Here is a 24,750-nt window from a genome sequence, read left to right on the forward strand (position 1 = left end):
CAAATTCATAGAACAATTAAAGCTATTAAACAGCATTCTCTCCCCTTACGATTGGGGGTAGGGATGTAGCTCCGTTGGTAGAGATGCCTGCCAGGCATGTCCAAGGCTCCGTCCCTCGAATGGGCGCAGTGATTTGTAATACCCTGTTCCCATCATCTGTTGGTGATTAGAGAGGGTCAGAAGTTCAAGGCCATCCTGTGCTCCATAGCATGTTCATGGACCGCTGAGGCTATGTGAGACCCCATCTCAAATGCAAAAATAATAGCTTTGGAATCACCAGACACAGACAAATGTCCTAAACAGTCAGTGGCCAGATTTCTTGGTCATGTATGAGCACGTGCCCTCTGTAGAACCTTGAAGGAAGGCCTTGTTTCACTGTCACTGAGATGAGAAGACTGGGGTACAATGGAACCGAAGCAACATGAGCCAGGCAGTCAGACCCTGCTTGCCTTCTGCTAGCCTGGGGATTCCAGCTTTAGACCCCACAGGGCACTTGCCACAGGAGCCTAAGCAGGAGCTGAACAGCCAGGCCACAGACGGTGCCTTCCTGCCAGGGAGCATTGACTCTGTGGATCTGGGTGAGCCCGCCCGGGGCCGGGCAGAAACAGGAACAATGAAGGCTGTGTTTGAAGGAAGGCTTGTTCTGTGCTGACAGGCCAGGGCTGGACTCTTGGGGGCCCCCGCAGCATCTTTGGCTGCTGGATGGCTCCGCCTGGAACACGTTGTTCTGTTGTGTCACTGCCAGCTCAGGGAGTGCCAGCTAACCAGCCAGCCTTGAGGAGGCCTCTGATCCGCCTTGCTTAGGAGTTCCTTCCCGTCCCTGATCAGTCATACTGGGGTCTGAATCTGACTCAGCTATGGTATTAGGCCCCGGGAGCCCCTGGACTGGGTCTTCAGCATGGCATGCATGGGTTGATTTCCACCCACAGGCTTCCCTACAGTGCTTGGACCCAGAAAGTTGACTTCAGATATGGAGTCACACCTCACACCACATGCACTGTGGGATTGGCCTATCCTTGAATTTGTCCAGAGCACCGAAGTGAGCTGATTGGCCTGCATCTACTTAGAGCCCGCCCCTGAGCATTAGGGTGAGGTCAGTGGCAAAGGATAAAATGAGGGTTTGGAGATGCATCAGAGTTGGTACAACATTTGCCTTGGCATGAACACACAGCTCTGGGTTGGAACCCCAATACTGTATAAGCCAGACCTCATAGCACACACCTATAATCCCAGCCCTCAGGAAGTAGAAACAGAAAAATCAGAAATTCAGTCATTCGTCCTCTGATCTTCATCAAACTTAAGAGCAGCCTGGCTTTGTGGGAATTTGTCTCAAAAAAAGAAGAAAAAAAAATCCACAAAAAACCCAAACCCATCAAACATAGACAAGTTGATCGTATTAGCTCTGAGCTAATTACCAGCTCCAATTCTCATCTCCTGCACCCCTACAGTGCTGAAGGGGCTGAGATCCAAACTCACATCCACTGTCAGTGTTCTTCCCTGAATGGGTGAACTGACCTCTCTGAGCCCCACTGTCTTAGTCAGGGTTTCTATTCCTGCACAAAATATCATGACCAAGAAGCAAGTTGGAGAGGAAAGGGTTTATTCAGCTTATACTTCCATATCAATGTTCATCACCAAAGAAAGTCAGGACTGGAACTCAAGCAGGTCAGGAAGCAGGAGCTGATGCAGAGGCCATGGAGGGATGTTACTCACTGGCTTGCTTCCCCTGGCTGCTCAGCCTGCTTTCTTATAGAATCCAGGTCTACCAGCCCAGGGATGGCTCCACCCACAATGGGCTGGGCCCTCCCCCCTTGATCACTAGTTGAGAAAATGCCTTACAGCTGGCTTTCTTGGAGGTATTTCCCCAACTGAGGCTCCTTTCTCTGTGACTAACTTCGCTTGTGTCAAGTTGACACAAAGCCAGGCAGTACACCTTCCTGGGGTAGAATGATCTCTAGGTCCCCTGTTGATGGGAGCTTCCAGGCGGCCATGCACTGATCCCTCTCATCCCCGTCTCCAGCCTCTCTGCCTTCTTCACCATCATCAGCCACCAAGGCTGCGATCCACACTTGTACAGGGGCTGGAGAGACGGCTTAGCGGCTAAGAGTGTACACTGCTTTTGCGAAGGTCCCAGGACCCACGTTAGGCAACTGTCCTTAGAGGTCACATATACTCCAGCACACAGACAACGCACAAGACGTATTAATTTATAGGGACCTGTGGCTCCAGCCACATATGTAGCAGAGGATGGCATTGTCTGCCATCAGTAGGAGGAGCCCTGTGAAGGCTCATTTCCTCAGTGTAGGAGAATGCCAGGGTGTTGGGGTGGGAGTGGATGGGTGGGAGTGGGAGCATCTTCATAGAAGCAGGGGGAGGAGAAGGGGGGATGAGAGAGAGGGGAAAGGGGTAACATTTGAAATGTAAATACACAAAATATATAAAATATAAAATTAAAAAAAATATTTGTGTTAGCCAAAAAGCCAAATGTACAAATAGCCCCCTTTTCCCGTGGAGAACAGCTTTGCCCATCTTCCAAAAGAAGACATTTTCCCTTTTGCGAGCTGGGTATTTCCTGGCTACCTCTATCTCTCTACTCCTGATGGGTCTATGATGGATAGGAATGACAGCCCTGTGAAAAAGTACATCTCTATCCCCAGGCAACCTTCCTGCCTGTCCCTGCCCTGCAGTGTCCTTGTTGAATCACAGGAGGGGTCTTGCTGACCACGGAGATTGGGAGCTTGAGAGACAGGCACAGTGGGGTCCTCTCTGCTCTTCTGCTGCTTGCTCCTTGAGTGCTGACGCGGTGGCATCAGCAGAGAGGGAGCGCTGATGCGTGTGGAATCCGCTCCTGCAGGTTCGAGAAGATGGTGAGCGGCTTGTACCTGGGGGAGCTGGTCCGGCTGATCCTGGTGAAGATGGCTAAGGAAGGCCTCCTGTTTGAAGGGCGCATTACTCCAGAGCTGCTCACGAGGGGCAAGTTCAACACGGGTGACGTGTCCGCCATTGAAAAGTAGGTACCATCCGGGGGCTTGGAAGGAAGGCAGTGGCCTGTCACCTCTTGAGACTAAACACACGGGGTGGGGGTGGGGGCTTCTCCCCATGCATCAGGCCACCAGGCCCATCTCCCCTCAACCTCAGATGACCACTCCAGCTGGTCTTTCCCTTCTGATCACTAAGAACAGCCTAGGGGGCTAGAGAGTCCCCAGCACGCAACACACATGGCAGCTTACAATAATCTGTATTTCCAGGGGACCAACACTACTGGCCACTGTAGGCACCAGGCATGCACGTGGTGCACACAAGACACCCACCCATAGGCGTAAAAATAAATACATGTTAGAACAAGAGGATTTAGCACAAGCGCTTTATGGATGATTTTTCTTGTGCAGTTTCAAAACCCCAGTCCCCTCTGCCACCCTCACACAACCATACACACATACACACACGTACCACACTACACAGACATATGCAAATGCATGCCGCAAGCACACCCCTCTGGGTAAGATCTGGGTTCAGGAAGCAGATGACTCCACTGCTGAGCAAAAGGCTGACCGAACCTGGGTCTGGGTCCTGGAATTTTCTCTTGATATATCACGGCCATTCCAAACTGTTCCAGGAAACCTAGATGTGTCCGGACAATGAAATGACTGGGAAATAATAGTTTATAGTATTCATCAATTAGAACACTAAAGAAACCTGACCACTGTGATTAACCCTTCATTCCCCAAAACTTCTTTTGAACCCAAAACCTCCCCCCCCCCCCCGGCTTCCACACGTTCTCTGGAAATGTTTGAGAAGCATTCAAGTTTGAGAAACACTTGTTAATAGATAAAGACGAAGTCCAGGCAGCATCCTGCCCACTGCCCTCTGGCACCCACAGGGTGTTCAGGAGCCACTGTCTGAGAGGTGCACAGTGTGGTGCCATCTAAATGAGCCCTGTGCCGCACATGGCTTCTGTGTCCCACCAGGCTCTCGTCCTACTGCAGGAGGCTTCACATAGCCATGGAAGGCCATCAGGAAGGACATGAGTCACCCCACAGTGTGACCTCACTGGTCCTGGATATTTGCAGCAGGGCAGTGGAGCTTCACGTTGGCTCTGAGAGTTATGTGCACAGCCATCTCTCTGGCTAAAGAGGCTTTTGAGGGGGTGAGAGGGGGGAGGACCTAGAGCTTTCCTGGACTTACTCTCTGTCTAAGCTGTGTGTTGGAGTTTGCTACAGGGTCATTCTCCTTCAGCCAAGTCCCGAGATTCTGTGTGTGTTGCAATGCGAGGGGGAAAGGACAGACAGACAGGAGAAAGATTCTTAAACCTAACCATGTATAACAACAACAGAATTATACAATACCTCTGAATGAAACCAACAAAATATACACAAGGCGCATAGGCAGAAGATTAGAATTTTACGGACCACATTGTAAGCAACTCCCTGAGGGGAGGTGCCCCTTGTGTTATGTTAATTAACCCCCAGGTAAAAACAGCTCTTTCTCCACCTGCTTACAGGCCAAGTGTGCAATGTTCCCTTTCTAAGGCCTGGGATGACATATCCGGCCTGGTAGCATTTTTCTACCAGCCAGATATTTCATGTGTAAGAACACCTACCTCAGGTGATTCACAGAGCTGCTCCCATGCCAGGCTGCGCGGTGGGTTCTGCCTTCCCTAGCTTTGCCTCAAATTCTGGTGTTCTCCACAGCCTGGTGTGAGCCTGAACTAACTCATTCACATTCCCCCCCTCCCCCAGGGATAAGGAAGGCATTCAAAATGCCAAGGAAATCTTAACCCGCTTGGGAGTGGAGCCGTCTGATGTTGACTGTGTATCCGTCCAGCACGTATGCACGATTGTCTCTTTCCGATCAGCCAACCTGGTGGCTGCCACGCTAGGTGCCATCTTGAACCGCCTTCGGGACAACAAAGGCACACCCAGGCTGCGGACCACAGTTGGTGTGGACGGTTCTCTCTACAAGACGCACCCACAGTGAGTCCACCTATCCCCCCATCTGAGGCCAGGGCCCTTCTCCAGAAGGCAGACTTTCGCGCCCAGGGTGTGGTCCTGGGAAGCAAGGCTAAGGGTTGCTCATCCAGGACGCCTCACCCCGAGGTGCCTTCTCACACGTTGCTTCTGCAGCCAGCTTTGGTCTCTCATTCCCCAAGGCGACATAGAAGTCTCTCCAGACAGGAACGTGAGGTGTAGTATGTCTTCAGCTGGGTTGCATTGTATTTATTTGGTAGTGGTGGTTGTTGTTGAGACAGTGTCTGACGTAACCCAGGCTGGCCCCAAGCTTGCTGGTAGCACAGGCTGGCCTGGAACTCCTGATCTTCTGGCCTCTGCCTCCAGGATGCCATGACTGGTGGCATCCGTGTTCTTGTCTCAGAAGCTTCCGATATAATCTGTCAGCTCCAGACACTGCTGCTTCAAATGGGCACATGTCAGCTCTTGCTGTCTGAGAGCCAGGGATAAGCGATCTCTATACTGGGAGAGGCTTTTCAACTAAGCTGCCTTCTTGCTTGCTGATGGCACTGGCCCGTCCTGAGCCTCAGAAGTCTCCTTGGCCACTGAAAATGTGACTGACACTTTCGGAATGGCTGAAAGTAAATTCTAAGTCTTTCCCGGATGCTGAGGGGCTAGCCTTCAACTATCTGGGTGATGCCAACCAACTTCCAAGTTTACAATTTTGCAATTTTTTTTTCATATTTTAAAGATATTCAAAAGAGAAAATTAACCATTCCTTTCTTTATCCTTTCCTTTTCTTTTTTGTCCTCCCTTCCTTTTTTTTATTGGATATATTTTATTTACATTTCAAATGTTATCCCTTTTCCCAGTTTTCCCTCCATACCCCCGTCCCCTCCCCCATCCCCCTGCTTCTGTGAGGGTGTTCACACACCCACCCCCGCCCACCTCCCCACCCTGACATTCCCCTACACTGGGGCATTGAGCTTTGCCAGGACCAAGGGCTTCTCCTCTCATTGATGCCCAACAAGGCCATCCTCTGCTACAAATGCAGCTGGAGCCATGGGTCCATCCATGTGCACTCTTTAGATAGTGGTTTAGTCCCTGGGTGCTCTGGTTGGTTGATATTGTTGTTCTTATGGGGTTGCAAACCCCTGCAGCTCCTTTAATCCTTTCTCTAACTCCTCCATTAAAGACCTTGTTCTTAGTTCAATGGTTGGCTGTGAGCATTCGCCTCTGTATTTGTCAGGCTCTGGCAGAGCCTCTCAGGAGACACCTGTATCAGGCTCCTCTCAGCATGGACTTCTTGGCATCAGCAATATTGTCTGGGTTTGGTGGCTATATATGGGCTGGATCTCCAGGTGGGGCAGTCTCTGCTCCAAACTTGGTCTCCGTATTTCCTCCTGTGAATATTTTTTGTTCCCCCTTCTAAGAAAGACTGAAGCACCCACGATTTCCTTCCTCTTGAGCTTCATGCGATCTGTGAATTGATATTGGTTATTTTGAGCTTTGGGGCTAATATCCACTAATATCAGTGAATGCATACCATGGGTGTTTTGTGTGTGTGTGTGTGTGTGTGTGTGTGTGTGTGTGTGTGTGTGTGTGTGTGATTGGGTTACCTTATTCATGATGATATTTCCTAGTTTCTTTTTGGTCCCCTTAAGAAGCAGGATCTCATTATGTTGGTCAAGCTGTCCCTGAACTTGTAGGCTTCAAGTAACCCTTTAGCCTTAGCTGTTGAGTAGCTGGGACCACCGGGTTTGGGACAAGAAAGCCTAAAGGTTTATAATGCTACATTAAAGCTTTGTTAGGGCTGAGCATGCTGGCCCATTCCTTTATCCCTAGCAGCTGGAAGGCAGAGGCAGATGGGTCCGTGTGAGTTTGAGGCCATGCCTGGTGTAACTAGCGAAGCCCTTGTCTAAAGAACAAACAAAACAAAACCTCTTGAGGCAGTAAATAAAATACACAGGACACCAGGTCTGTCACCATAGGTAGTCTTAAGTATACAGTCTGGTGGTGTTGGGGCACCCATGCTGTTCAGGGTGCTGGGGTGGTGTTGGTGGGCTTCTCTGCTCCGAAACTACTAATGTTTACTGTAAGGAAAAGATGACGGGGCACCAATGAAAGGAAAAGTCACTGAAAAGAAAAGTCACGGGGCACCAATGTTGTGAAAAGATGATGTCCCAGGTTTCGGCACCAATGTTAGGGGAAGGATGAAGAGAGTGGGGGGCATATGGCCCATGGAGGTGCGGCGAGGCCTGAGGGCAAGGGGGATACCTCTGAGGGACCCATGTTGGGAATCCCTTCCCCCTGAGGAACCAGCCACAGAATCCCAACATTTACACTTTCACCTTTTCCTAACTCATTTTTATTTGACGTGCATTAGTGTTTTGCCTACACATTTGTCTGTTGAATCTCCTGGAACTGTACTCAAAGCAGTTGCTGGGAACTAAACTCAGGACCTCTGGAAGAACAGCTAGTGCTCTTAACCACTGAGCCATCTCTCCAGAGCCCATACTTCCACATTTTCAAGAGTAACCTTGACCTGGGGTGATGGCTCAGTCCAGAAAGTGCATGTTACACAAGTTCAAACACATGATGCACTTCCCTAAGAACCCAAGACAAGTGTAAGTGCGTGCACCCACAGGCGCAGGGGGAGGGTAGAGACCGGAGTATCCCTGGGGCCTGCTGGCCAGCACATCTAGCCTGTTGGTGAGCCCTAGATTCAGGAGAGACTCTATCTTTAAAAATAAGGTGGAGAAGCCATTGAGGAAGTCACCTGAGGTTAACCCCTGACCTCCACGCCTGTGCTCACATTGGGCTCATGCATATGCGCTTTACTCTTGTGTAACCCATCCGGGAGCACACGCTCAAAAACAAAAGACTAACTGGGAACAGGTGTTTCCTCATTTCAGAATTCCTAGAAACTTGAGGCCATTTACAAGAGTTTCCAAAAGAATAGAAGTCATTCTTAACCCGTTCCTTGGAGGCTGTGACTGTTTGTATTTTGGGAAAATGGCTTTTCCTGTTTCCTTTGGCCTGTGGCCCTCCGTACGGGAGACCACCAGCTCTGTCTCACGCTGGCCTAAGCTTTTCTTCTAGAGAAGGGGAAGAGCTAAATGGAAAACAAAAAAAGCAAAACAAACAAACCTAGAGGGATTGAGTTAATCCTCCTCACTAAACCCATTCATTTCGCTGTACTCAGCCCTCAGCTGGTCAAGGTCAGTACTGGCTCAAGGTCACTTGAGCTCGGTATTCACCTTGTTCTTGGATCTGACTCCGAAGTGCTTGCCTTTGGCCCTTGTGATACTATATAACACAGCCAAGAACACAAACACCCCCGACCCCCTTTTTGATTATTTAAAGCAAAGGTTTTTTTTTTTAATTGGTTATTTTATTTCTTTATATTAAAGGTTGTCCCATTCCCGGTCTCCCCTTCGAACCCTCCCCTCATCCCATCTTCCCACCCTTGAAGCAGAGTCTTGCTATGTAGCACCAGCTGGCTGAGAATTGACTCTGTAGCCCAGGCTGGTCTGGAGTTAGCAGTGCTCCCGCATCACACAAAGATGGTTTTGACCCTCAAATGTTTTTGGAGGTAATAAGCTTAAAATAATGATCTCCTCCCTTTTTGTTGTTGTTATTGTTATAAGTTTTGGATTTTTTTTTTTTTAATTTTATGCATTCTACGGCAGGCACCTAGAGGTAAGGAAAGAACAGTTAACAGATTGGGATTAAAGCTTTCTGACCAGAGAGTGCGCCCCCTGCAGGTAGCGGCTGTGGCGGCTCACCCACTTCCACTCTCTCCCGCAGGTATTCCCGGCGGTTCCACAAGACCCTAAGGCGCCTGGTGCCTGACTCCGATGTCCGTTTCCTCCTCTCGGAGAGTGGCAGCGGCAAGGGGGCCGCCATGGTGACCGCAGTGGCCTACCGCCTGGCCGAGCAGCACCGGCAGATTGAGGAAACTCTGGCCCACTTCCGCCTCACCAAGCATACGCTGATGGAGGTGAAGAAGAGGCTACGGGCCGAGATGGAAATGGGGCTGAGGAAGGAGACGAACAGCAAGGCTACCGTCAAAATGCTGCCTTCTTTTGTCCGGAGTATCCCGGATGGGACAGGTGAGGGCCTGAAGAGGCTGCCAACACCTCTGTCCCAGGAAGCGGGTAGGGTAGGGATGGGGATGGATAGGGGACATATTGGACTCTTCTGAGGATGCTGTTGGGTTAATCAGCCATGTCTAATTTTATAAGAGCTGGACTCTTACCCAACCCAGTGTGGTATGTGTGTGTGTGTGTGTGTGTGTGTGTGTGTGTGTGTGTGTGTGTGTGTGTGTACTTCAAGCACCTAAGTTTTCCTGGTGGGAGTTCCCATGCTGGTGATCTTTGTAAAACCATGTTAGAAGTGGAAAATGGGAAGCTGGCACAGAAGTACACACCTGTACTCTGAGCACTCAGGAGGCTCTAGAGTTTGAGGCCAGCCTGGGCTACATGAGATGAACCAACAGAAGAATTCACACAATCCATATCTTTTAAGTAGTGACAGGGTGTGTGTAAGAGAGACAGACCTGGGGCAGGAGGAGAAGCATCCCACCCCTCACTGAGGCCAGTTTCATGGCGACACTGAAGAGATTCTTGGGTAGATCCTCAGAACAATGACTGTCTGGGATAGAAAATACATCCTCACCTTCATCAGTGTCTGCTAGGTGAGGTGGAAATGGGCCAGGGATTTCTCAAATTTCGTGGTATAAATCAACCACTGTTTATTATTGCCCACGAGACAGTGGGTCAGCTGTGTGATTCTGCTAATCCAGGCCAGGATCTGCTGATATCTGCTGGGGGTCCTCTGAGAAGCCAAGTCAGTCGTACAGGGTGGCCGGCCATGGACTTCCCACTCAGGGGTCTCTACTATACAACTAGATAGAGGCAGAATCTGGAGGCCAAGGCCAGGGCTGACCCAGCTTTGTCTGTGCCACTCCCTTTGGGTCCCAGAATCCAAAAAGAAGAGGAAACAGATTCTTCCATTTTTTTTCAGTGGCAAGAGCCATATACCCAAGCTGAATGGTGGTGGCACCCACCTTTAATTCCAGCATCCGAGAGGCAGAGGTCAGCCTGGTCTTCAGTGAGTTCCAGGACATCTATGGCTACTCAGAGAAACTCTGTCTTGAAACAAAACAAATAACAGCAACAAAAAAGAACCATACACCCACATTGCAAAGAGGGAAGGCAGGTTGTGGTCATTTGTAGGTTCATACGTTGATACAAATTATGCATTTTTATATGAGGGCCACTAAAATGAAGATATTATCAGGCTCTTAAATAACAGTGAAGTTAATTGTGACAAGTGCCTTCCTCCTGGGGCCAGCCCGGCTTGTGACTCGGAGTCTAGGCCATGGTGTATACCCAGGGACCACTCACCGCAGTGCCTGTGGGACATCTGGGGGTTACTGGCCAGTAACTAGCTACTTCAGACTCTCTCTGTGTTCCTCTCATGACAGAGCATGGTGACTTCTTGGCCTTGGACCTTGGAGGAACGAATTTCCGAGTCCTATTGGTGAAGATCCGCAGCGGGAAGAAGAGAACGGTGGAGATGCATAACAAGATCTACTCCATCCCCCTGGAGATCATGCAGGGCACCGGGGATGAGCTGTTTGACCACATTGTCTCCTGCATCTCCGACTTCCTGGACTACATGGGGATCAAAGGCCCCCGGATGCCTCTGGGCTTCACGTTCTCCTTTCCCTGCAAGCAGACACGCCTGGATTGCGTGAGTCTCTTTCCTGTGGGCCTGACAGTGTTGAGTGCATGTGGCTAGGGTTTTCTCCCACCTCAGTGATATCCCTAGATGTCTAGAACAGCCTTACATGTCTCAGGGCTCACCGTCTCCAGAATGTTCTAAGACTCCTCTTCGGATACTGTTGAAAGGGGCCATCTTAATAGGTGGTGGTGGCATTGCACACCCTTAATCCTAGCACTCAGGAGCCAGAGGCAGGCTGATCTCTTGAGCTTGAAGCCAGCCTTTTCTACAGAGTGAGTTCTAGGACAGCCAGGGTTACACCGAGAAATTCTGTCTCCAGAAGCCAAAACAAAAAACAAAAACAAACAAAATCAGAAAACCAAAAACCGGAGCCATGACTTTTGAAAACCTTTGGGACTTCCAGGCACAAAGAATAACCTTCATTAGAGAACTTCGCACACTTCTTAGTAGCTCATCAATCAGCTCTTCTTTCCTTCCTCCTCAACCCCATTTTCCCCCTCCTCCTTTATCCCCAGGATGGCTTCCAACTTGCTCTGTAGCCATGGCCTTCTCTTCTGATGCCACAGCATCCCCCTCCTAGATGTTGGCACTGCGGGCATGCGAGACCTCACTGGGCTTTTGTGTACTGGGGTGGAAGCCAGAGCTTTGCCCATGCTAGGCAAACACTGCTAACCAGCTACATCCTCAGTCCTTGGCAGCTTTCCTTTTGGCTGCTTGTATGGCAAGGTGCTGGATGCCCCTAGGCCCTGGCACAGTGCCCTGTTAGAATAGACCTTTAGTAAATGCTTTTTCAATCTATGGGATGAAAAGGGTCCCAGATGGGGGTGTGGGTCTCCCCCCTTCTCCAGAACGAACTAAGGTGTGGGTACAGGTGGAGAGTTAATGTTAGGTCTCACTCTGTACCTGTGGCTCCTCCCACACTTTCCTCCCCACCCCCTACTCTAAACCTCTTGGGGGCTGGGCTTCCGCTCCCCCTCCCCCAGACTGATCCCTATGGATCTTGGTTCTTTTGGCTATGCCAAGCTCTTGGCTGGTGACTCCTCTCTCTCTCTCTCTCTCTCTCTCTCTCTCTCTCTCTCTCTCTCCTTCCCTCTCTCCTCTCTTGGTCCTTCTACGTCTGCCTGCCATGTTCAGCCTGGGATCTTCCCTCTGCTTTCTCCCTTATGTCTACGATAAAGATCATCTCTGAACTTTAGGAGTCGGCATGCCCTCCTCCTGTTAATTCTTTTGTCTTCTTTTCCCCATCCAGTTACAAGTTCTGTCCTTAGGGGCCTCCTATGTCAGTGCCAGAGTCAGAGGCCCAGGCCAGCACTCTGCCATCACATTCAGGAAGGGCCAGGCCTGGGTGGGCATACTGTGTGCAGAGAGGGAGATGATGATGCTGAATCACTGAGGGAGGAGCCACCCTCTCTGGAAGATATGCAGGCAGCCTTGCACACCAGGGAGGGGCCTGAGAGCTGATTGGCAGCACTGGGAAAGCTATGTAAGGTGATGTCATCAAAAAACCTCCCTCCTAAGGAGGTTGACTACAGCCATGAAAACATAGTGATTAAATAATTCCAGACAAGCAACATCAAAAGGAGGGAAACACACACACACACAGCACTTTCCCCCAGCAGCATAGAACTTCAGACCTGTGAAGCCTAAAGTCTCTTATAAAGTAAGTGTTACTGTGATGTTGTGTTCCTTTAAACAAGTCCCCAAACAACCTTATGTGCCCCCATATTTCCATCTGTGAAGTGGGTTTGGAAAGCAGATGTCGGTGAAGATGGTGGGAGAGGGCCAGCCCACAGGACTCCAGTCATGCTTTCTGATGAGTGTGATGATGTCGCAGCATCTGGACACACAGCCTCTGTGCTTATTGTCTGGAAGGCGGGGCATTACATTCTCCTGACTGTCCAGTGACCTGAAGGTTACCCACCTAAACTCTTTGGGTGCCTTTTCTGTTTCAGGGAATCTTGATCACATGGACAAAGGGTTTCAAAGCCACTGACTGTGTGGGTCACGATGTCGCCACTTTACTGAAGGACGCAGTAAAAAGGAGAGAGGTAACTTAATATTTTAAAAATAACATTTGCCTTTGGGGAGGGGTGTTACAAAAATAAAGCTTGCTTTTCTTGTGAAGAATTGGAACACTGCAGAAGTATGTAATTTGGAAGTCCCCCCACCCACCCACCAGGCAGGTGTGCCCACCCCAGTCACTACCAGCATTCAAGTGACACTTGTCAGTTTCTTATTTTAAAAGGGATAATATGGGGCTGGTAAGATGGCTCAGCACCAAACCGGAGGGCCTGTGTTTAGTTCCTAGGACCCACATGGTAGAGGGAGAAAGAATCCTCTCCTGTGGTTTAGTTTTTGGCCTGCACACATGTGCTGTGGTGTGTTTATGTGCACGTGTGTGCACACAGTAAATAATTGTGAAGAATGGTACACTCAAAGAGACATAAAATCATGACTCATGGGGATGGAAAGATGGAATGTTCCTGACAGCCCATACAGCTGAGAACTGGCAGGCTTTTCAGAGTGCAAGCATCTGACATGGATGGCCATGTTGGCGGAGACTGATTTATAGACTGTGTTGCTACTCTGTCAAATTACAGAACACAGTCAGGAAATTAACCCTGCTTCCCAGAAGCATGTAGTCTAGAGCACAGACTAGCAGGATTCAAGCCAGGGCAAGCTGGCCCATCCCTACATTCGTGTCCCTTTCTTTTCAAAGGAATTTGACCTGGATGTGGTGGCTGTGGTCAACGACACCGTGGGCACCATGATGACCTGTGCTTATGAAGAACCCACTTGTGAAATTGGACTCATCGTGGGTAAGTACCATAAAAGGGTCTCTTCTCTAGGAAGGAGACGCTGGCGTTTTCTCTTTTGTAGAAACCTAGCAGCTTAGTCCTTAGTAGGGGAACATTTGATCTGTGGGTACCATCTTTATACCCTCTAGCATTCTGTATGGAGACAGGCTGCACCCCATGATGGCTGCACATCCATTAGGATCAGACCGTCAGTCAGTGAGTTCTCCAGGAACAAGGTGCAAAAACAAAAAGCTCATGTGTCCTGGGTAAATGGAGTGGGGTGCCTAGAACCAGACCATGTGTAAGAGCTTCAGGGCTGCAGACTCAAGGGCTCAAAAGGAAGTAGAGACCATTTCCACTCCTGACCATGTTCTTGGGCACCATTCACCATCTGTAGCTGCTGTCTTAGTGACTTCAACCCTGTAGGTTGTTTTCTTGTGTTCCAAACATGTCAAAGGTCTAGACCTCAAAAGGATTAAACTTTGTGTATGTATTTTGTATGTGTGTGTGTGTGTGTGTGTGTGTGTGTGTGTGCATGTGCCACACAGTGCCTATGGAGGTCCAAGAACAACCTTGAATATTGGTCTTCACCTCTATCTGCTAATATACTAAATAGCCTAACAGAAGGGACCTAGGGGAGAAAGGGTTTATTTTAGCTCCCAATTCCAGGTTACAAATAGACAAGAACTTGAAACTAGTCACATTGTATCCATAGTCAAGAGTAGAAAGAAAATGTACAGTCTTGCTTGTGCTTATTTCCCCCTTACTCAGTTTAGGACCCTCTCCTAGGGGATGGTGCTGCCCACAGTGGGCTGGGTTTTCAACTAACATAAGACACTCCTTCTACCCAAAGCTGACAGACAGTCCCTCATTGGGATACTCTTCCCGGGTTGATTCTATGTTGTGTCAAGTTGGCAGTTACAGTTAAACATGGTACTCCCCAAACTCTTTACTAATACCTGCAAGCTCTTCTTGGACAGCTTGAGATTCTTTCCAGCCTTTGAAGGTTGGGATGGAACGCACACAGACTGCCCTCTGTATCTGTACCAGTGAAAGCGTTTCTGTTTGTGATTAAGCCACTTGAAACAACTGTTGACACAAAAAACCAGGAAGCACATCCAGATGAAAGGAATTCAGCTTCTGCCCCTGAGATTTTATTCAGTTCTTCCTTTTGGCAAAGCAGCCTTCACCCAGCCCTGCCCAGGCCAGCCTTTGGCCTGTGAAAAGCTTGGGCGGGGCTTAGGTGAGCCCTGCAAACCTAGCATGACTGGGCATATTCTCTTTGATGCCCGGCCTCATGTTCCTGCCTGGAAGCTATGTGAGGAGCTGGTGCCAGGATTCACCCAGCTTTTTCCTGCCTCCGTCAACCTAACTCTTTGTTCAGAATTCTCATGGCCATGGGAATATAGTTTACATATTGTGGCTTTCTTTGTATCATCTATTTCCGGAGCTCCTTTTTTTCCCCCCTTCTCTTTTATACTTTGGGCAGAGGGGAACTGAACAGGGTTAGCAGAATTGAGACTGGGCCAGGAGAGGTGGAAGGGGATCAGGGGAGAGCAGGAGTGGGGAGGAGGGGGAGGGGGAGAGAGCTCAATGGACAAGATTGCTGAGTTATAGAAGAGAAAATCTGGGGAAGTTATGAGTAGGGGGCGGGGCGAGAAGGGTGGGAGGAGCCACGGGTCCTGGATGAGACTTGTCCTGGGTTCTTTGAGACTTAGCAAAGATCTTAATGAATTCAGGCTCCAGGGCATCTGTGGGAATGGATCCTTGACTGAGTTTTCAGTCTATGCCGTAGGACAAGTCCAGTGACTCCAGGCCAGAGGTCATGACGTTAAAATTACTGTGCCGTAGGCTAGCAGCACAGGTCTCAGTGGACTGAGGGCAGGCTAACAGCCCGGATCTCAGTGGCTAAAGGCACCTGCTTGCCAGACTCATAGCCTGAGCCCAATCCCCAGGCTCACTCCACAGTAGAGCAAGAGAACTGAACTCCCTGCAGGGCCAATTCTGATTTCACACACCCATACCCCCGTGGACACTCACAGCTTGTTCTAAACTGTGAAAATGTACCTCCCATTTTGTGTTCATAGCCCCTTGTAGGCTAAAACAGCACCAACTTTTTCTCCTTCCCAGATTTGGGGGTTGCTGAGTGAGATACACTCTCGGGAGGTCAAACATGGACACCAGAGGCTTCCCAGGAACCACACATCACCCAGAGGAATTCTCCTTGTCTTAGAAACAGAAGATACTCTATGGTGTCTGTGTGCTGTTTGGTTTTATGTTTTTTGTCAATTTGACACAGCTAGAGGCATCAGAGGATGGAACTTCAACTGAGAAAATGCCTCTGTAAGATAGGGCTGCAGGCAAGCCTGTAGGGCATTTTCTTAATTAGTGATTGATGAGGGCAGGTCCAGCCCATTGTAGGTGGTGCAGTCCCTGGGCTGGTGGTCCTGGGTTCTGTAAGATAACCGGCTGAGCAAGCCATGGGGAGCAGGCCGGTGAACAGCACCCCTCCATGGCCTCTGCATCAGCTCCTGCCTCCAGGTTCCTGCCCTGTGTGAGTTCCTGTCCTGACTTCCTCAGTGATGAACAGTGATATGGAAGCATAAGCCAAATAAACCCTTTCTTCCCCAAGTTGCTTTGATGGTGGTGTTTCAGGATAGCAATGGTAACCCTAAGTAGACAGTCTGTGGTACCGACAAGGCAAGGAGCTGCTGCTGAGAAAGGAGGGATGTGTCCCCCAGCACTCAGAAGTCCGATGACTAGATGACAGATGAATGGATGAGGCAGGAAAGTAGTCCTCTGGCTACTGTGTATCTGTGTGTGTGTGTGTGTGTGTGTGTGTGTGTGTGTATGGTAACAATACATTCCTTTGCTGTAAGAGCATATACCAACATAAATACAGCCCGGTCTGAACAGGCCAACAGGTTAGGCCTTAGGCAAGATGTAAATTAATCAAAGTTGGGGTTCATGGGAAGTGGGCGTGGACACTTGAGAATTGCTGCAAGTTCAAGGCCAGCCTAGTGAACATTGTAAGTATCTGACCAGCTAGGGTTACTTAGCCGGACCATGGGTTTTGTTTTAAGAGTTATCTCAGATTTGCTATTTACATGTAAGTTTTCCTAGAAACAATGGGAAGACAAAATGTTTTGTTTTCAAGAAATACACCCAGCTGGACAGTAGTGGTCTATGCCTTTAATCCCAGCACTTCAGAGGCAGAGGCAGGCTGATCTCTGTGAGTTCAAGTCCAGCCTGGTTTACAGATCAAGTTCCAGGACAGCCAGGACTACACAGAGAAACCTTGTCCCCAAAACAAACAAACAACAAAATCATCCAAAACTATAGGGTTAGAGAGATGGCTCAGTGGTTATGAGCATTGGCTGCTCTTCCAGAGGCCCAGAGTTCAATTCCCAGAACCCACATGGTATCTCACAACTGTCTAACTGAAATTCCAGTGAATCCAACCGGCTTACCCATATGTAGGGCAAACACCAAATGTACATTTAAGAGAAGCGGGGAGAGATGGCTCAGTGGTTAAGAGCACTGACTGTTTTTCCTGAGTTCAAATCTCAGCAGCCACATGGTGGCTCACAACCATTTGTAATGAGATCCGATGCCCTCTTCTGGTGTGTCTGAAGACAACAACACTGTACTTATATAATGAATAAATAAATCTTTAAGAGAGAGAGAGAAATCTGTGTTGAGTTAGTGGTGGCACATACATGAAATCTCAGTGCTCGGGAGATAGAGGCAGGCAGATCTCTTGAGTTCAAGGCCAGCCTGGTCTACAGAGGGAGTTATAGTACAGCCAGGGCTACACAGAGAAATCCTGTCCTCCCAAAACTAAACACACACACACACACACACACACACACACACACACACACACACACACGTACAAAATATGTGTGTGTGTGTGTGTGTGTGTGTGTGTGTGTGTGTGTGTGTGTGTGATGATTCCACCCCTAGCTGAGGAACTATCAGCACCTGCTAGCTACTGGGGAAGGAGAGTCAGTTTTTTGGTTTTCTTCGGAGATGGGGACCCTGGGACCCTCCTTGTGCTCCAGGTCCTAACCCACATGCAGGCAGCATTAACTGTGCCCAGTGGGTATTTTTAGAAGGAGTTGCATAGAACTGAGTGGGAAAAAAAATGGTAGAGGATAGGGGAGGGGCCAGAGGGAAGGGGTTATAGTTCATCCAAATCTATGCGTGTATGACAATTTAAAGATTGTAAGCAACCCTTGCCCTGCATCAGAGCTCTAGCTGGGAAGCTTCCACTGAGAAGGCCCCTGGAGGAAGCCTCCGTGTGACCCCCCTCACCCTCTCGTGCCAGCCCCATTATTGACCTCTGCCCTGGTATTTTAGGAACTGGCAGCAATGCCTGCTACATGGAGGAGATGAAGAACGTGGAGATGGTGGAGGGGAACCAGGGCCAGATGTGCATCAATATGGAGTGGGGTGCCTTTGGCGACAACGGGTGTCTGGATGATATCAGAACAGACTTTGACAAAGTGGTGGACGAATATTCTCTAAACACTGGGAAACAAAGGTAACCAGCCTTCTGGGCACCGGTAAAGGAGGTTGGCTGCATTCATTCTGCAGCGGCAGGAAAGAGGGAGTCTGCAAAGGGGCTTGGAAACCCATCCCTTTTGTATTCATTGGGTTTTTGATTTCTGGAACGGGATAGGATTATTCCTAGAAGTGACCATGACAGTGGACACGCTGCCTTGTTTGCCCTTTGGGGTCTGGAAGAGTTCAGTCATGCCTCAAAGGTCTCCTACCTTTGAGGACTTCCTTCCATCCGTGAGGTAGACTCCCTTCTCACTGCAAGGTCCTCTGCCACCTTGTGGCTGTTCAGAGTTTTGCAACTCAGGTCACAGATCCTGAAATGGCAGTGTCCACTTAGAAATGTGGTGATTGTCCCAGTCTCCCAAGAAGCAGGTTCTTGTTCGCTGGCATAGCTAGGAAGAGATGGTCCAAGTTATGTTCTTTGGAAAACTGGCTCCAGTTTAACCCTGAAAGTGTTGCGGCTCACCCAACTTGTTCCATGCTGTGCTCAATCGGAATTTCTTTGACAGCAAAACCACCAAAAACCAACCAACCAACCAACCAACCAAAACCATCAAAAAAATAAACACAAAAACCAAAGAACTTTCTTCCTTTGTCCACTTAAGACCCCACTGAGATTTTTGCTTGGTTTGGAACTGCTGAGGTCCTTGTACTGTGCTGGGCTGTGATGTAGGCGAGACACCCACTCCCTGTCTTCTCAGGACGGGAGTCACTATGGTGGTGACAAGAGAGAGGGAGCTTGTGTGTTCCCTGTAGAAGGGTGAGGTGTGAAAGAGCCTAGCACAGGAAGAGTGCTAGTCTTGGGTGGCTCTCTCTGGGGTGTGGCTTGTGGCTGAGAGCAAAGAGGTAATGACAACAAACAAGGCCACCTAGCACAGCTTTCTGTGACTATTGGGGGCATCAATGTGGGGGTGGGGGGCTTCTTAGCGCCCCTCCCCCGTCAGACTGATGGGGAGGCACAGGACAGGCATGTGACAGGTCATACCCTTGACCGGCTGCTGTAGGCCCGGTATGACTGGTGTGACTGTTGGGCCGAGGGCAAGTGGGCCTCCGGCTCAGCATCCTCCCTCCCTCCCGACTCAGGTTTGAGAAAATGATCAGCGGAATGTACCTGGGCGAGATCGTCCGTAACATCCTGATTGACTTCACCAAGAAAGGCTTCCTCTTCCGGGGACAGATCTCCGAGCCACTCAAGACCCGAGGCATCTTTGAGACCAAGTTTCTCTCTCAGATTGAGAGGTGAGTAAGGAGGGGTTTTAAGCACCATTTTGCTTTCAGCAAAGTCTAAACTCGCCTTTAGAGCACCTCACTTGGCATAATATTTTTGAGGTTCACCCACTTTAGGTCCTCCCCGTTAGGGCTGAGTTTCATTTTCCTGTTTCTACTACTGTCCTGGCTGCTTGGATTTCCATCCGTTTGGTCCTTGCCAAGTTGTGTCTCCTCTGCATAGACTCACAAGTGGACTGGCTGGTTCCTATGGTAATTCCCTTTCGGGTTTCCTGAGGAACCACCATATTGATTTCCAAAATGGCCACTGTAACATAGGCTGCCAGTTTCTAACAGCCTAATAGCAAAAGGAAATACAGAACAAACCAGAGCTCCATAGGTTCTATAAGGTCTTTTTAAGATTGGTATTTGAGGGAGGGAGGCAATTAGTTCACTGAGGAAAACATTTACTTTGTGACAAGAGGCAGAAGCGTGGGGGAGGGGGGGCAGATCCCAACAGTTCAGACCCCATGAGCCTCTCTGCCCTTGACTGTGCTTTCTGGAACGCCCCCGTTTCCCAGGGCCTCCTTTTCTCCTTTAAAATGGGGATGGGCCAGAGGGTCAGGAGTTGTAGGCCCAACTCTTCTATGTAGTGAAATTGGGGCTAGCCTTAGCTATCTGAGATCTTGTCTCAAATGCAGACCAAGGTAGCGATTGCCGTGCTTATACAGTGCAAATCACATTAAGTCCTTGAGAAAGGCTAGCCAGTCTTATCTTGGCTCTTTCCGTTCACTAGGAGAAGGGAAAGCCCTGGGGTACACTAGGTAATTCATATGACCCTCAAGCAAGGGAACAAAGGCCATTGTGGCTGTAAGAATAATGCAAATTCACCTGAGGTGTGGTGACAAATGGCATTTTAAAAAAGATTACTCTGTGTGTGTGTGTGTGTCTGCACACGCTGTGCTACAACGCACACGTGTCAGAGGACTCCTCTCACTTGGCCAAGAACGGGGGTCACTCCCTCGTTTCAGGCTAGCCTCTCCTCTTGCTGTGGGATGCTTAGGGTGTCCGATTTGCTCATTGGGCTTTCATACCCAGTGCTGTCCCCACTGAGCCACCTCCCAGCCCTGCTGTTGTTGGTAGGAAATTACAGCTTCAAAGTGGTCTCTTTCTAGATGGGCAGCATGGTAGGGTGGGAAGCCAGCGAGTCTCTCTCTAGGTCTCCTTGGGCAACCCTCTCTAACAGAAGAGGAGAAGAGAGAGAAGAATGTAATAGCATTTCCTAGGGTCACTGGGGTTGGGGATTAAGTTTAAACCCAGCAGCACTGGCACGCACCTTTAATCCCTGCACTCCAGAGGCAGAAGCAGGCAGATCCCTGAGTTCGAGGCCAGCCTGGTAAACAAAGTAAGTTCCAGGACATCCAGGGCTACACAAAGGAACCCTATCATGAAAACAACAACAAAACCCAAAACAGCAATCCTCAACCTTTGTAACACTGCAACCCTTTAATACAGTTCCTCATGTTGTGGTGACCCCCCCCCCCCCCACACTCCCACACACCATAAAATTTTTGTTGCTCCTTCATAGCTGTAATTTTGCTACTCTTACGAATCATCATGTAAATACCTGTTTTCTGATGGTCTTAATGACCCCCGTGGAAGGATCATTAGACCTCCAAGGAGTCACGACCCGTGGGTTTAAGAATCACTGGTTTAAAGCAATGGACGGAAGAGACGATTGCTCATTGGTCGAGCACATACAGCTGCGAACCTGAGCTCAGTTCCGGCAGCTCACAGCCACCTGGAACCCCAGCGCCAGGATCTGACGCCTCCAGCTGCCGCCGGAACCTGTAACTCATGGACACAGATGTGCATAGCTATAAGTCACAGGGGGGAAAAGTGGCTCTCACCTCTTCTGAAGGTCCAGTGTGAGTCTCAGTGTGCACCAGTCAGGCACATCACAGCTTCCTACAGCTTCAAATCCAGATCTGATACCCTGTTCTGGCCTGTTTGGGCACCCATGGTATACATAGACACCTATCTACAAGTGTGTGTGTGTGTGTGTGTGTGTGTGTGTGTGTGTGTGTGCATGCACACTCTCGCACAGGGAAATAACCCCCCTAAGATGCCATCACAGACAAGCAGAATGCTTCGGACCCGTCCTTTGCTCCAAGGGTTCCGTGGGCCTGCTCCATCCAGCTTTTGTCCTCCACAGTGACCGATTAGCGCTGCTCCAGGTGCGGGCCATCCTTCAGCAGCTGGGTCTGAACAGCACGTGTGACGACAGTATCCTGGTCAAGACCGTGTGTGGGGTGGTGTCCAAGCGGGCGGCTCAGCTGTGTGGTGCCGGCATGGCCGCCGTGGTGGAAAAGATCAGAGAGAACAGAGGCCTAGACCACCTGAATGTAACCGTGGGAGTGGACGGGACGCTCTACAAACTTCATCCACAGTGAGTGCGGCTTCCTCCTGGCTGGGGAGTTGGCTGAGGGTTACAGGGTGTCAACATCATTCTTCATGGAGGCACAGCAGCCCGAGGCATTTGGGGACCGGATCCCGAGACCGTGAGTAGCCCTAGTATTTGAAGGGACTTTGGGGAGCCAGAGAAGGGCTTCAACTGAGTCAGCTCACAATGGCAGGGGGTAGGACTCTCCCTGTTTTCCTTTGGCCCTCTGAGGTGTGTATACGTTTGTGTTATGAGTGTGTGCATTGGCCAGCTGTGCTTGGTAGAAGGAAATTACGAATCAGGGAAGTGAGTTGGTGTCTGATAGAACAGGGGTGGCAAGGGGGACCATTTTTAATCAGAGTTGTAAACCCTCAGGCTAGCCTCAAACTTAATATATAGCTGAGGGTCACCTTGAATTTATAGATCTTCCTTACCTCTACCTAACCAGTGCTGGGAATCAGATTCAGGGCCTGGGTTCCTGCATGCTTAGGCAGATGAGGTATCACTGAGTGAGCTGGGTTTGCAGCCCCCTCGCCCCTTTCTCTAGCACACCTTTCTAATTTCAGTCAACCCTAGTTCTCGAGCCTCATCTTCCTTTGACTTTCTCCCGTCTTCTTTTTCAGCTTCTCCAGAATCATGCACCAAACTGTGAAGGAACTGTCACCAAAGTGTACCGTGTCCTTCCTCCTGTCTGAAGATGGCAGCGGCAAGGGGGCCGCCCTTATCACAGCTGTGGGCGTGCGGCTCAGAGGAGACCCTTCGAACGCCTAAGAGGCAGGATCCTCCCAGCCCCCACCCCGCCACCCTTCCAGCACTCCTCTCTAGAACCGAAGACCACACCCACCGTGTTCCACCCAGCAAGCCCTGCTGGGAGACCCAGTGCCGGCGCCCACTCAGCTGCAGAGGGAGGAAGGGGACCGCAGTAATGGAGCATCACATAGAATACCACCCAGAGCGCGTGCTGCTGCTGATCTGATCTCTCGCCTGGACCCCTCACCCCCGCCCCCCACTCTGCATGATTCAAGTTCAACCTGGCCATGCATTGCCCATGCGTGAACGTAGCGGCACCCACATCTACTGCAGACGTTCAGCCAGGAAAGAGTCCCCCTTCTTGGACCCGTCTTCTGGGCCCTTCCAAGCCCATCCGTGGAGTCACCTCCCCCCGTGTGAAGTGTGTTATCACCAGCAGACACTGCCGGACTCCTGCCCACAGGGGCGTGGCCTGAAGGGCGAGTGTGGACTTGGCACTGCTGTTCCCTTCCCCTCCCAGCACCCGCCGCAGCCTGCCATCCCGTCTGGATGTATCGATGCCACTGAATCGTGAAATGTGTGTCCGTCCGTGGAGCCAGTCCTAGCCACATAATATTGACAGTCTTGCATTTTTGTTTTGTTTCATGGTGGTGGTGGGGGTGGTATGGGTGCGCTTAGGTGGACAGTCCTGTGGGAAAACATTGCGTCTCCATCTTGCTAGAAGGAACCAACCCACAAAACAACGCCATCACTGGAATCTCCCATCGCTTTAGTGAGCCATTGTTGTACGTCTAGTAAACTTTGTACTGATTCAAAAGTCCGAGTGGTGTTTCCTCGGGTTGGTGGTCGGGGCGGGGCGGGCTCAGCATATGGTGACAGCCAGATGAGAGGCTTTATGGACTGGGTTGGGGAGAGAGTTTAAAAGCTTCACAGGTGTGTCTATAATCCCAGCACTTGGGAAACAGGAGAGTTCCACCCTCTCTGGCTACATTGTTTCAGGCAGGCCTCTCCAACATGAGAGCCCATCCCAAATGAAATGAAGCAGTAAGTCTCTAGCCCCCAGAGTTGGTTTCTTGAAATAGAGACAAGGGTTTCTCTACTTCAAAATGTCACACAAGTAGCCTTCGGCCTGATGTCCCAGCACCTGCCTTGTGCTTACATCGTAAGCCTCAACCTTATGGCCTGGAAATAATCGTCCCTCTTGCTGGGGAGCTGTGAAGGTGACCTTCTGGGGCTGGCTGGGTTAGTGAGAAGGCAATACAGCCTTTTGTAACAAGGGTGTTGGGTAGTTGTCCAGGGGTTTTCAAAGTCTGGCTTGGGTATTCCTTGGAGAATACCCTGGGTCCTCTCCCTTCTCCCTATTGGTCCTTTTTAGATACCCACCCTCATGCCTTCCCTCTGGGAATGTTTTCAGGGAACTAGAAGCTGCCATTTCAGGGAGCCTGCCTTCCCTTTCCCTGCCTACCTATGTTTCTCTAAGGCCTTTCAATCCTTCCTTCTCAGAGACTGACAGTTTAGGGCGACTCTGTGTGTGGTTATTCGACAGAGAGACAGGCAGATGGAATGCTCCCAGGAGGCAGACTTCTGAAGCCAGTTCAGGGGAGTCTGCAATGAAATTGCCAGAGATGTGGCCATCTACAGGTCCGAAGGAATGAAAAGCCTCAGAGGCTATTACAGTAAGGTGAGTGTAGGCCAGCCTAGAGTGACCATTCCCACCTAGTGGCAATCAGTCAAACAAAACTAGTTATGGACAGCAAAGTAAACAAACAGAACTAGCCAGTTGTGCAAAGCCAGGAATCCATATTGTTTGGAAGCGTATAACCCTGAGGGAAGTCCCTCAGTGGCCTTTCTAGCTCTGTCGTCCTTGGGTCATTACTTCAAGAAGTTCCCTGGCTGTCCACAGAGTTAGCATGCCCTCAAGGTACACCAGGATGCCCCCTCCTTGGGTAACACCCATTAACAGGTACATTGTATTCCTTTTCCTTTCCCTGTCTTGGTCAAGTGAGCTCATCAGTCTAGAACAACTGGTCTAGGACATCACCTGGCTCAGCCACCAGAGTCTGCAAAAGTACCTTTGTTTTTGAAAGACGGGGTCTCATTATGTAGTTCTGGCTGTCCTAGAACTCACTCTGTAGATCAGGCTGGCCTCGAACTCACAGACCTGCCTATAACTCCACCATGACTGGCTTCTGCAATTCTCTATGAATATCTGGGACTGTCAGGGAGTTAGTTGCCTTGCAGACATCCAAGGTCTCTGGTCTTGCATCAATGTGTGTTCTGACAGCCTTTT

At 49.9% G+C, this 24,750-nt stretch overlaps 1 protein-coding gene across 1 annotated transcript in view; it reads left to right on the plus strand.

The window, feature by feature from the left end:
- The window catches only part of HK1 (hexokinase 1), a 63,706-nt gene extending 40,465 nt beyond the window's left edge, over window positions 1-23,241 (plus strand). Inside the window, exons 8-17 of the mRNA XM_080938022.1 lie at window positions 2,855-3,010; window positions 4,740-4,973; window positions 8,757-9,061; window positions 10,438-10,706; window positions 12,650-12,745; window positions 13,417-13,516; window positions 17,858-18,041; window positions 19,145-19,300; window positions 21,483-21,716; window positions 22,334-23,241. Coding sequence (XP_080794148.1) covers window positions 2,855-3,010; window positions 4,740-4,973; window positions 8,757-9,061; window positions 10,438-10,706; window positions 12,650-12,745; window positions 13,417-13,516; window positions 17,858-18,041; window positions 19,145-19,300; window positions 21,483-21,716; window positions 22,334-22,481 — 1,882 coding nt within the window. The 3' untranslated portion in view covers window positions 22,482-23,241. The remainder of the gene's footprint in view (window positions 1-2,854; window positions 3,011-4,739; window positions 4,974-8,756; window positions 9,062-10,437; window positions 10,707-12,649; window positions 12,746-13,416; window positions 13,517-17,857; window positions 18,042-19,144; window positions 19,301-21,482; window positions 21,717-22,333) is intronic.
- The last annotated feature ends 1,509 nt before the right edge of the window (window positions 23,242-24,750 follow it).

The sequence above is a fragment of the Micromys minutus genome (genome assembly GCF_963924665.1).
Source record: "Micromys minutus genome assembly, chromosome: 25".
Classification (NCBI taxonomy): Eukaryota; Metazoa; Chordata; class Mammalia; order Rodentia; family Muridae; genus Micromys; species Micromys minutus.